Source organism: Vicia villosa, linkage group LG3, assembly GCF_029867415.1.
Source record: "Vicia villosa cultivar HV-30 ecotype Madison, WI linkage group LG3, Vvil1.0, whole genome shotgun sequence".
NCBI classification, from domain to species: domain Eukaryota; kingdom Viridiplantae; phylum Streptophyta; class Magnoliopsida; order Fabales; family Fabaceae; genus Vicia; species Vicia villosa.
The window spans coordinates 19,832,975-19,846,102 of NC_081182.1; the positions used below are offsets into that span (position 1 = coordinate 19,832,975).

Below are 13,128 nucleotides of genomic sequence, written 5' to 3' on the forward strand. Positions count from 1 at the left end.
CAAGATGTTGGTGAAATCGTGCAAGAAGGAGTCTCATCAATGGTGGCGAATGCAAGTTGTTCTAGACCGGACCAATTACCCTAATTGGCCCAATCCACTACTTTGGCCCAATAAACATTGACCCAACGCATGCTTCCCTCAGGCAACGACACCCCCCTCTGCCGAGAAAAATTGCCTCCCAACCAGCACGCGGGTATCCCGTGCTCGACAACGACTTGCTCTTCCGGGCAGACCCGTCAAGACCTAATCTAACGGTCTCCATTCCTAAGAAACTATTATAAATAGCCCTCTATCTCTAAAGGACAAGGTAATTCATTTTCTCTCATCTAAATCTCATACTTTTGGTTGTACCTCCTTGTTCCTTCACTTACTTTGGCATCGGAGTGCCTTTCAGGTACAACCCCCATTTCCCCTCTCAACCATCACCGAAGATCAAGCCTACCGTTGCTGGCCACCTGTTCAACCGGAAAGAACACAAGTGATGTCCAGAAAGATGCGCACAAAGAACAGATGCAGAAAAATGGGAAAACTCTCTTCTTGATTCACCAGTGCGTGGATCCAAATATCTTTGAGAAGATAGTAGAAGAAGAATCAACTAAAAGAACTTAGAATAAGCTGAAGAAGTTGTATGATGGTGATGAGAAACTTAATAGGGTAAAGTTGGAGGCCTTAAGAAAACAATTTGAAATGACAAAAATGAAGGAAGATGAGTCATTTTTAGAATTCTTTTCACGTGTGGTGCTGCTAATGAATTAGATGAGGGCGTGTGTGAATCAATCAATGATTTACAAAAGATTTATAAAGTGTTAAAATCTTTGACTAGTTGAGATTAAGTTGGAATAACTTCAAGATTCACTGAAAGCTCGTGAGACGAGATTAAATCAAGTGAACTTAGAGAGGGAGAAAACAACTGAGAAGGAATTGCAAGAAATATTCACCAAGAATTTTGGAAAGGAAAAGGCGAAGCAAAGAAAAAATCTTGCTAATGATAAGAATTCAAGAAAGAATTCAAAAAATCACACTGATGCAATCAAGAAAGTCATGGGCAACTAGAATTCATTAAAGAAAGTTGACATGAAGAAGGTACAGTGTTACAATTGTCAAAGATTGGTCATTATACAAGAGATTGAAAATTTCCCAAGGAGTCGAGGACAAACAGAAAGGAAGAAATTCAGTTTGCTCATGCAAGAGGAAGTGATTTTGATGAGGTGCTATTGATGGCCAATACTTAACCCGGTTATGGTATAGCTAGGGTGTGGTATCTGGATTCATGATGCATAAATGTCTTGCTTCGACTCCATTAGAAGGGAAGAACTGTTTGCGGAATCATAGTTATTGACACTTGAACTTTAGAAGTTTAAGTATGCTCAATATGAAGAAGATGAAGCATGGTCTACCTTACATACATGAGCTTTTGAATCATAAGGATGCAAATTTTGAAGCTTTTTTTAATTTTGCTAAGTATGTCCAAACTGTTTTTAGTTAGGAAATTATCACACTACATAGTAATAATGGTGGTGAATTTGTTAACCATCTATTTCAAAACTTTTGTACCAAAAATGGGATTCCTCATAACTTTTCATTTTTGAGAAATTTAAACAAAATGGTGTTCTTGAACGTAAAAATCGTGTTTTAGAAGAATTGGCACGAACCAAGGTAAGAGAAATGATCCTACCTAAGTACTTTTGGGTGTATGCAACTAATACCGCATGACATGTCTTAAATAGGATGGTCATTCTACCTATCCAAGAGAAGATACCGACAAGTTACTTAAATGTAGAAAATGAAATATTCCTTATATTCGCGTTTTCAGTTGCAATTATTTCATTCTGAATAATAGAAAGGATAACCTTGGGAAATTTGATGCTAAGTCTGATGTAGGGATATTTTTAGGGTACTCATCCATGAGTAAGGCTCATAGAGTTTATAATCATAGAACTGCTTCAGTAGAAGAATCTATTAATGTTGCATTTCATGAGTCCTCACCCCAAAATACGGGGAAAGTGTTTGTTATGATGTTTCAGGTGTGATAATGGAGAAGTTGATCAACGACTAGAGATTCAAAGAGGATCCTAATCCTTCAACAAAGAATAATGACATTAAGGAAGATAAAGAGGAAAACTAACATGAGGATGATAAACAAGAGGCCTCGAACTAGCTGCCTTAAGATTGTAAAGTCACAAAGGATCATCAAATGGATAAAATTCTGGGAGATATCAAAAGAGGTGTAAGTACAAGATCACAAGTTACTAATTTTTGTAAGTACTTTGCTTTCATTTCTCAGATTGAACCTAAATTAATATTTGATGTCTTACTTTACGAGGGATGGTTATTTGTTATGCAAGAAGAACTTATCCAATTTAAACATAACAAGGTTTGAGACTTTGTTTTACGTCTAATTGATAAAATCGTCATTGGCATTTGGCACTAAAGGGCTATTTAGAACAAGATGGATGAAGATGGCGTAATTACTAGAAATAAAGCAATATTAGTGGCAAAAAGATATAGCCAAGCTGAAGGAATAAACTACGGTGATACTTATGATCATGTAGCTCGTCTAGATGCTATTAGACTCCTTTTGGAATTCGCTTGCTGTCTGGATTTTAAGCTTAACCAAATGGATGTTAAATTTGCTTTTCTTAATGGTCATATAAAAGAAGAGGTGTGTGTCTCCCAACCTCTGGGTTTTGAGGATCACAAAAATCCTAACTATGTTTTTAAATTGAAAAAGCCCTTTATGGTCTTAAACAAGCTCATAGAGCTTGGTATGAGAGATTATGTTGATTTTTAATCAAACAAGGATTCAATCGTGGTAAATTCGATGCCACTTTATTTATTAGGCGCAAAGCAAATCATATTCTTTGGTTCAAATATATGTGGATGATACTAAGGGTGTTCGCGGAGCAGTTTAAGCGATTTTGACGCTAAAAATCATCGGAACCACGAGAGAGAAAAAATGAGAGATTCAGTTTGGTTCGGTTGAATTTCAAAAATAAAACCAAACCAAACCTAACTAATGCAGTTTGATTTATTTCGGTTGGTTCGGTTTTTTACAAAAAAATTATTTAGCCATACATTACATAGAGGAAAATATAATTTTGTGTTTAATCGTTCATACATTACCATAAAAAAGTTTATAATTGTCAAAATAAGTTTATAATTTGATACATAAAAAATGCTGTTACAATTTTATCTTAGGTCTAAAGAATGATATGCATAAAATTGCATTCATAAATATATATTATACAAAGAATACGATAAAATATATTTTGTCAAAATAGTATTTATAAATGAATAATATTTTTTTTTGATGATATATAAATTAAAATAAATATCACACAAAGAATATGATAAAATATACACATAATACTAGTTGATTTCTCTAAAAAATTAAAGAAATATATATTGGTTATTAATATTTTGTAACATAATGCGGTTTGGTTTGGTTTTCAAAATACAAACCACAAATCGAACCGAACCATGCGGATCTACTAGAAAATGACCAAAATATATCCGAGCCAAATGCGGTTTTTTGCGGTTTCGGTTTGATTCAATTTTACGGTTTTCTATTAGATCGATTCGGTTTTGAACACCCCTAGATGATATTATCTTCGGTTCTATTAATGAATCTCTTTGTCGAGAGTTTTTAAGTTTGATGTAGGGAGAATTTGAGATGTTTTTTATGGGAGGGCTAACATATTTCTTAGGATTACAAATCAAGAAAGTCGAAAAAGGCACTTTCATAAGCAAAATGAAATACTACTTATAGCTTCTCAAGAAGTTAGAGATGAAAGACTAAAAATTCATCTCAACTCCCATGGCATCTAATATGCTAATTAATAAAGACGAGAGAGGAGTGGACTTCGACATTACCCGGTATAGAGGTATATTCGGATCCTTACTCTATTTAATGGAAAGTAGGCCAAATATCATGTTTAGCGTGTTCATGTGGGCTAGATATCAAGCATCACTAAGGAATCCCACTTTAAGATCATAAAATATATTTTCAGGTATCTTAACAGAATCTCTCGACACGGTCTTTGATATCCTAAAGGTAGTGCTTGTAGCTTAATAGATTTTTCTGATTTTGATTTCCCATGGTGCAAGTTGGATAGGAAAAGTACTAGCTGTACTTGTCACTTAATTGGAAGCTATTTGTTTTCTAGGCACATTAATAAGAAGCATAGCGTTGCTTTTTTTACCGTCGAGGTTGAATACATAGTCTTTGGTAGCTGTTGCGAACAAGTCTTTTGGCTAAAGCAACAATTTCTAGATTATGATTTAAAATTTGGCTACTTTCCAATTAAGAGCGATAGTACTAGTGCAATAAGCCTCACTAAGAATCTGATACTCCATTCACGAACTAAACACATTGAGATCCAACACCATTTTCTTAGAGATCATGTAGAAAGGGAATTTTGTTTTTGATTACGTTGACACTAAAAGTCAGTTTATTGACATTTTTACAAAACCATTGTCATCAAAACCTTTTCACAAGATTTTAAGGGAATAGGGAATCTTATATTCATTGTGCTTTAAATAGAATGAGAATTCTGTTTAGTTTCATTTTCTATATATACTATGTTTTCACTAACACTATTTTGTAGCAAATCATAATTTTGCCGACTACATTGGCATGTCTCTTTAACTCTTGTATTCGGTTTTATATCATTGTATGTGCTTGTTCTAGAATTTTTCTTTGGTTTGCTTATTACCTTCTTAATTTTACTCATTCATCTCTAGTATTTTTTTATTTGCTAATTATGTGCATTTGAGCATTTATTTACTTGTTCATACATTATTTAAGCTTCCTTTACATAATAGTTTTAATATAATTTATTAAAACAAATTTTACTGCCTCCTAGTTGATTAAGGGGTCTTGTAATCGATCAAGTGACGTAGAAGTTCAAAGTTTTCTTTTCTAGCTTAAGATAATCGATTAAAAGTTTGAAAAGCGCGTGGATTGTTGATTTTTTTAGCCATATTTTCTCTATATAAAGCAGGTATTTCCTCACTTTTCAAAACACCAGTTTTATTGAATAAATTCCACTCGTATCTTTCTACTACTCATTTCTTTATTAAGTTTTTTTCACTAGAGTTTGCTTTAGTGCTGATAGAGTGAAAAGTGTTTCATATAAGAGTTGTGTTGATGTTGTGTTGTAACTGTTTATTCAAGAGTGTAGTTCTTTTCTGATCATTTGTAATAGATTTGAAGGTTGCAAGCTAAAACTATATAAATCTTGGTTTAAGATTGTTGAGTTAACCTCATGGCATCTGATGTTGTTTTGTTAAAGGTTATTGAGTTGAACTTTTGTAAAAATCTCGAGGCTGTTTATGAAAGGTTAGTAAACGAGTCTAGTGCAAAAGCTCAAGTTATTTGTGAAATTTTATTGGGATGAACCTGTGAAAAAGATCAAGTTGTTTGTAAGAGGTTAGGTTGAACCTATGCAAAAGCTCTAGTTAGTTTTAGTAGAAATCAAGAGGAAGCCACTAATTATTTTTAGGGTTAATAGCCATTTACCCACTTTTATAAAAAAGTTTTGAATTTCCCCCTATAATTTTTGGGCACCCCCCTAAGCGTGTAAAAACTAGGGGGGTAAATTAATTTTTTTTACAGGGGGTAATTTTTCCTCTTAGGGGGCAAAAGACTTAGAATTTTAAAATTATAGGGAGGTAATTCAAAACTTTTTTTTTAAAGGGGGATAAATCAAAACTCGCCTATATGGCAGTAGGTAAATGACTATTAACCCTTATTTTTATTCAGATTTTACTCTGTGTTAGATTTAGTAGAAAAATCAAGGAATATGGGAGGACACAGTTGCAACAAAAAAAATAAAGGAAATGCGAATGACACAATAATGCTTCATATACAAAATCTAACACAGAAATTATAACTTACAGTAAATTATCTTGTTTTCTTTCCCATATTCCTTCTTGTTGTCTTTTCCATATTATTGATGCATAGTCTTCAAGGCAGTTTGTACATTAACCAAGATTTCTTATAAAAACAGACGTTTGCATAACCATCGAAAACACCAAAACCAAAACCTAAAATATCTCAATAATGAGTTTGTATCTACACAAAGTTATTGTCACAAAATTTGAATAAGAAATGAACATAGCGAAGAACAACCCAATATGTCATTATGTTATTATGTTAAAAAAGAAACCCTAGCAAAGAACTTTCAGAAAGCAATACCATTACCACAACAAGAGAGAACAAGAAATAAACAACAAACACATAATAGTAACGTACCATAAGTTGAAGAGGATAAATATTTCGCTATCTTCGTCGTCTCGTTTGCTAGGGCACCCTTGTGTGTTATAAAAGAAATAAATTTCATGTTATGTTTTTATTAAGAGAAAAAGATTTTACGACGGTTGCAAGAAACAACTGTAGTGAAATATGAAACACATAACCACAGTTTAGTGAAAAAAACCATGGTTGTTATACTTTCAATTTTTAAATAAAAATATATGTTGGTTCACATGCTTATTTTTATTGAAAAATGGAAAAATATTGATGCTGGGATTCAAAGCTTGTCACCCAATTTATATGACCACAATTGAGTTTAAGAGTTGTGATGAAATGTTTCTTAATTAACTAAAATAAATTAATGTGCATAAAAAACAAGATATTACCACAGTGAATAAATGGCCGCCGTACTATATCTTCACTGAAGGTATATTTTATAGTAGTGTCTGCACACTAATGATCATAAGTTCATCCTCATAAGGTTGAATTTTAGTGATGTCCATGGGTGAGAAAGTGACCTCGGGAGTAGATGACGAACAAGGTTTTGTAGGAAATTCATTGACGCGAATCACCTTGGGAGCATATCTTTTTCGCGAGGAAAACATCTTGCCCCTTCCGAAGAATCCATATGGTAGCGATCACCATCTGTACGTTGAAGGTAATGACACGATCTTTAGGGTCTTTTTTCCAATCAAACGTCACTAGAGAGGGAAGTTGGAAGTTTTATGAGAATGAACCATCCCTGAATTTGGTAAAGGAGGGTGGAAGGTCGTCAACCTCTACCACTCCAAGTGTGCATTACATTGATGTTTTCGTTGTTGGATTGTATGGACGATTGCTCGCAAGGTTTATTTTTTACGATGCAGTTCATCCATAGCGACATGCATCTCCTCTAGCACTTCCTGATCACTAGAATTGTATGAAAAGTGTGTGGCCACCATTGTTAAATGACAGTTGGTTTATAAGAGCTCTTATTGAAAAGGTGTGTTCCATGAATGTTTTATTGGGCCTCACAGCGGGCGTCATCTATACTTGATATGACTACAATAGTAGTGCCATTGTCTGCATTTTCCAAACAAAATGTTTGTAGTCACTGATTCTAAAGAATGTGATCATATACCGTAAGGTAAGCAGAGGTTTAAACCTAGCAAACCCGGTGAAATAGACCAAACGGACACAAAAATGGACTTGGTGGAGTTATTGGGTGAACATGATTTTTAAAAATGAAAAATCATTCAAAACAATTTAGTTCCGGGTAAATTCAAATTAACGCAATGAAACCTATGAGTTATTGAGTGACTATATTTTTTTATTCTTTTTTAGTAATTTGATGAGTGATGACTTCAATGTATTACTTCAATTTTAGCCTTTTAAAACATTTATTATTTTTGTGAGTCGTAATTTTAATTTATTTAGGATATGAATATTTTGATGATAAAGCATCTAAGTTAAAAGTTGTAAGTTTTTATATGATGAATTCTATTATAAATTTAAATATTTTATGCTAAAAGAATTGCATTAGTGGGTTAAACTATTTTCGAAATAAAAATGGTTGGAGTATTTTTTGAAAAATATGAATTTATATATTGAAAAAAAGGATAACGCTCTATCCATCTCAATTCGACGCACAAATTTATTGTTTTATCCAAACCAAATAAAGAATATTGTGATTGATTACTTTACCTCATCAAAATTGATGTAACCCTATATGGTGTGAGTCTTAGTTTTGAACAAACCAAACCCAGACCGATCCATATACTTATATACACCCCTAGAGATAGATATATATAAACTTTTAGATCTAGTGACACACCTAATGCTTTCTTGCCTTTTCATCGAATTCATAAAGAATAACCCTACTCCATCAAGAATCATGGTAAGTGACCTCTTTCAAAAAAAAATATTTTAACGTATTCACTTCATCCTTGCCCGTGTGTCGAACACATGATCATCTCACATGTTTTAATTTAAGATCTCTCATTCATCTCACACTCAACTTCAATATAATTGGTCGAAATTGTTATAAAATCCCGACCTAAAATTGCAATATTATAAATAATCAATAATAGTATTTGCAATATTATAGATAATCTATACTTTGTCAAATAAGTAGAACGAATAAAAATTTGAGATTCTACATTAAAAAATTATTAGGATGTAACAACTATTATGGTAATGTTTATACTATAATGGGTAATACGACAAAGTTGTGAATTTTATTATATATTATATATTCTTTAATTTATTTTTCTAAAGCTTTCATAGAAACATTTTATATTTAACCAACAAGAAAATATTTTTAAAAAATAATTAATTTTCCAGGTTTCGTATTGAGTAAGACACTGAATTTTAAATGATGCAGTGCAGCACTGGTAGTGAAGTGAGTTTATTTTCTTTTGCGTGAAGGAGTTGTGTGGGCCTATTTAACTCAGTCAACTGACTATGAAAGTGACTTATTGTCAGTTTTAATTCAATCATCGCACCTCTCTTTTGTCGTTTTGTGATCACACTCTCTGTCCGTTTTTACCCTTTAATCTCGCACGTGCTATACGTGTGCCAGTAGTTTACTTGAAAAAGTTAAAGTTAATGGCATAGTAAAACATAAGAGTAAACGATTAATTGATTACTAATCTTATTATCATTAGTTTTTTCTCCGTTTGCTTTCTTAATCATATGCACTTTTTTCTTAGTTGGGATTGTTTAACTTTTGCTTTAATAAATTTTGGCCTAAAAAACTTTTGCTTTAACAGAGCTTACACTAATATTTACCTATTTTTAATTGATTAGTAAAATTTTTTTTGTACTTGTAAAAAATATTTCTACTTATTAAAGCATTAATTTTATAATTGATTTTAGAGGTCTAATGAATTTGATCAGCGGTAACAATTTTATTCACAAAAATATATTTATTTTTGAATTAAAAAATATTATTTTATTAAAAATTATAATAAAGTGTCAAATTCAGTAGCATAACACTTCCTATAATTGTTTAATGTATATCTGTATAATAAAATTTACCGTAAGATTGAAAATAAGATTGAAAGTTACTGTCATATTTAGATCATGTTTAAAATTTTTAATGTTTAGATAAAATTTTGTGAGACATTAATTTTTATATATCTAGTTGATATGTCAAATGACTTTCTATTGATGTTAAATTTTATAGACATAATATATATGATAATAACTTTTAATTCAATGAATTGTTTTATACGAATATGAGATAAAAATTTATAGAATGTGTTATGTTATTAAGTTTAACACCTTAGAATATATTTGGATTGATGGAAGAAAGTGAAATGAAACCGATCGAATAGAATGATATAAATTTATATTCCATCATTTAGATTGATTAAAACAGATGGAATAGAGCAGAACGAGATAAAATACATTTTATTCCATTCCATCACTTTCTATTATTTTTTATATCAAGGAATTTGGGTAGAATAACAATATATCTATTCTGTTTATGAAATATTCAAACAAAAAAATTGAAATGTCGCAAATTCAAATATATATTCTGCGCATTTGATGTCTCTGCAGCGTTATAATTGGGTTAAGAACCATATATCGTTAATTATACTCCCTCCGTTTTTTATTATAAGTCGCTTTGGAGAAAAAATTTGTGTTTTATTATAAGTCGTTTTACAATTTCAATGAATCATTAATACTATTTTTTCTATTATACCCTTAAGTATTTATTATTCTCTTTCTTTAAATTATTTTAATTTGTGTTTTCCATACAATTAATGAAGGATAATTTAGTAAAATCTTTTATAATTTATCTATTTCATACAATAGTTATTATTTTTCTTAATATGTGTGAAATTGCAAAACGACTTATAATAAAAAACGGAGGGAGTATTAAGCAATGAAGGGATAATTCAGACACATCCACGAAATAATTGTTGTATAAATAATTGTCTGAAAATAATGACTCCATTTAATTAAGATCATAACCCTTCATCTAATCCATAAATTAACATTACTAAATTTATTCAACAAAAAGTAACACCATTTGCAATGAACCATTATGCAAAAACAGGTAAAGTACATTCTACCACTACAAGACAAAACCATACAGTGAAGTTCTAGAGAGAGAGAGTAGTGTGTTTCATAAGCTCACTGTTTCGCTGATTTTGAGGCATGCAAGAGAGAGAAAGAAAGTGAAGAGAGAGAACACTAGTACTGCACAAGTTTTTCACTCATCAAGTCTCTTTTTTTACTGCATTTGTCACTCTTTTCTCTTCAAAACCATCTCTCAAGTTTTCAAAACTCTGAAACAAAACAACCCAGGTGACTTTTCCTTTTTCCTTTTCTTTTCCCCTTTTTTCTATGGTTGGTTTTCTTTCATTCTTCATCACTGATTATGCTTCTTTGACCTATCTATAACTCACATGTTGCATTTGGGGTTAATCAAAAAATAATCTTTCAGTCTTCTATTGGGTAAAAAAAAGCTTTTTTTTTTTTGTTTTCCCCAAATTTATGCATTTGGGGTTTAGTTGATTTTGTTTTAAAGTTTCAAAATTTGCACATTTTGTTTTCTGGGTCTTATAGAATCATGCAATAATGGTTTTCTAGGTTAAAGTTTTAATTTTTTTCTTAGATGTGATGAAACTATTAATGTAACATTGTTTTTAGTAATATTCAAAATCAATTTATTGTTTATTTTAACGTTTTGTTTTATGGGTCTCTTGAATCATGCAATAAGTGTGACCTATGAAATTTTTTATATTTGTGGGTTAAAGTTTTAATTTTTATTCTCATATGTGATGAAACTATTTGTTTAACATTGTTTGTTGATTCAGAATTGATTAAATTTTTCATTTTAATGTGTTGGGTTGTTTGAAAAAAATTGGTTTTTTGATGAACAGGTGTGTTGAGATAATGCTGAGGAAGAGAAGCAGTTCAAACCAGAAAGATCAACAAAACATGGGTTATTTGACAAATTCTGATGCTAATTCGGAAAACTTCGGTCGCAATATCAAAGGCAACTTGATTTTCAATATGCCTTGTTTGTTTGTGGGTTTAGGTCCAAAAGGGTTTTTGGATTCGGATTCGGTTAGAAGTCCAACTTCACCTCTAGATACTAAAGTTCTTTCGAATTTAGGTAACCCTGTTAGGAACCAAAGATCTTCACTTTTTGAGGAGAATCGGAGGAGTTGGGATTGTTGCAAAGTTGGGTTAAGTATTGTAGAGTCTTTGGAAGATTGTAACTGTTCTAGGTTTTGTCGAAAAACTCTTCAAATGATGATCAAAACAACTCCAATTTGTGAAACTTGTATGGATTCTTTTGAGTCATCTGAGTCTTTGCCTAAAGATTTTTGTACCCGTAATGAATCTCTTATCCGTAAGGGTGAATGTGAATCCAATGTCCTTTTTGAGATCGGTGAAACTAGCTTAGAACTTGATGAACCGTTCGGGAGAACTAGGTCTTGTTCAATGAATTCGTGCAAATCATTGAAAGCTAGTGATTCAAATATTGATGATTTTGATATGAAAGATGCAGCGTTTCAAGTTAGCTTTTCTCCTCATTTTATTGGAGGAAACGAGAACTCAAATGCTATTGCATCGGCAGAGTCGAAACCAAACACTTTGTCCATGTGTTCTTCCGATGAAATTTTGAAGTCTCTATCGGCTAGTGAGATTGAGCTTTCTGAGGATTATACATGTGTGATCTCTCGTGGTCCAAATCCCAAAACAACTCATATTTTTTGTGATTGCGTTTTGGAAACTCGTCCTGATTTATGTGTTAAAAACCATTTTAAGAATGAAGAGCATGAGAAGGAGAAGGTAGTGACTCCGATTGCTAAAGGGTTACAGACTCCAAACCGATATCCCTCTCGTGCCTTCTTAAGTTTCTGTCACCATTGCGACAAGAAACTCGAGGAGGGGAAAGATATTTACATCTATAGGTGAGTTAGCACTATTTGCATATCCTCCAATTTTTTCAATTATGGTTATGTCATAATCCTTGATAAGAATTGTGGTTGCAATTTAGGACCATGATGTTGCGACTCTATCGCATTCGCAGAACATGATGTTTTCTTTGACTGATTTCATTTGATATTTTGCAGAGGTGAAAAAGCATTTTGCAGCTTAACTTGTCGCGAAATGGCAATTATGATCGATGAAGAGCTTGAGAAATCCAACCCTCCTTGTGAGAACTCTCCAAAACCGAAACCCGGTGAGCAAATTTTTGAAACAGGAATCCCAGCAATCATATAAGAGGCTTATCCATGAGATAGGGTAGACGCATTTGATCATCTGTTCGGAACAATAGAGCTGTTTTATGTGCATCCGTTAGCAGCCATTGGATGATCGTTTTGTAAATCATTGCGTTTGTCTCGACTATAATAATTTATGAATTTGTGTTGGATTATTATGATTTATGGCTCTTGTATGAAGCTAGTTTTGTTTTATAGATATAAAACGTTATCAAACTATTGATGGCTTGTAGAAATTAAAGGGTTTGAAGCCTGTTTTTCTGGCTCCTCCTTTTGAAATTTTCTTGCATTATTATTTCTGTTATCTCTATGTGGACATTACCTAAACAATGTTTTTGGCCTATAACTTTTTTGGACTGAAATTCTGGACAAATAGCAGAGTGATGGTTACTGGTTATCAACTCGATGGAATATGCTTTATTTAGACGAATCCTATGATTACTATTTTGGCAGAAGAATCTAGTGTAGAGTGTAGAGTCCAAGAAGATGCATTTTTGCAATATTAGTATATGAGAAAGAGTAATGATTTGAAATTTAAAGCGAGCTATAGCAAGGGAAATGATCTTTCCACACTTAGTCGTGTCTTCCACACATTTGGAAACTCAAAATCACACCAATTTTTTCTTTTCTGAGTTTCACCTTAGT

General features: G+C 32.1%; 1 protein-coding gene across 1 annotated transcript; it reads left to right on the forward strand.

Moving 5' to 3' along the window:
* The first annotated feature begins 10,334 nt into the window (after positions 1-10,334).
* Positions 10,335-12,762, forward strand: LOC131655069 (FCS-Like Zinc finger 10-like). The gene is made up of 3 exons (XM_058924972.1): positions 10,335-10,552; positions 11,131-12,171; positions 12,334-12,762. Exons 2-3 carry the CDS (start codon positions 11,144-11,146, stop codon positions 12,482-12,484), a joined length of 1,179 nt encoding a protein of 392 aa, XP_058780955.1. The 5' UTR covers positions 10,335-10,552; positions 11,131-11,143; the 3' UTR covers positions 12,485-12,762.
* The last annotated feature ends 366 nt before the right edge of the window (positions 12,763-13,128 follow it).

Excerpts from the sequence above, each read along its gene's own strand:
- LOC131655069 (XM_058924972.1), top strand. The coding sequence starts at position 11,144 with ATGCTGAGGAAGAGAAGCAGTTCAAACCAGAAAGATCAACAAAACATG. Across the intron at positions 12,172-12,333 it reads AAAGATATTTACATCTATAG|AGGTGAAAAAGCATTTTGCA; the intron begins GTGAGTTAGCAC and ends GATATTTTGCAG.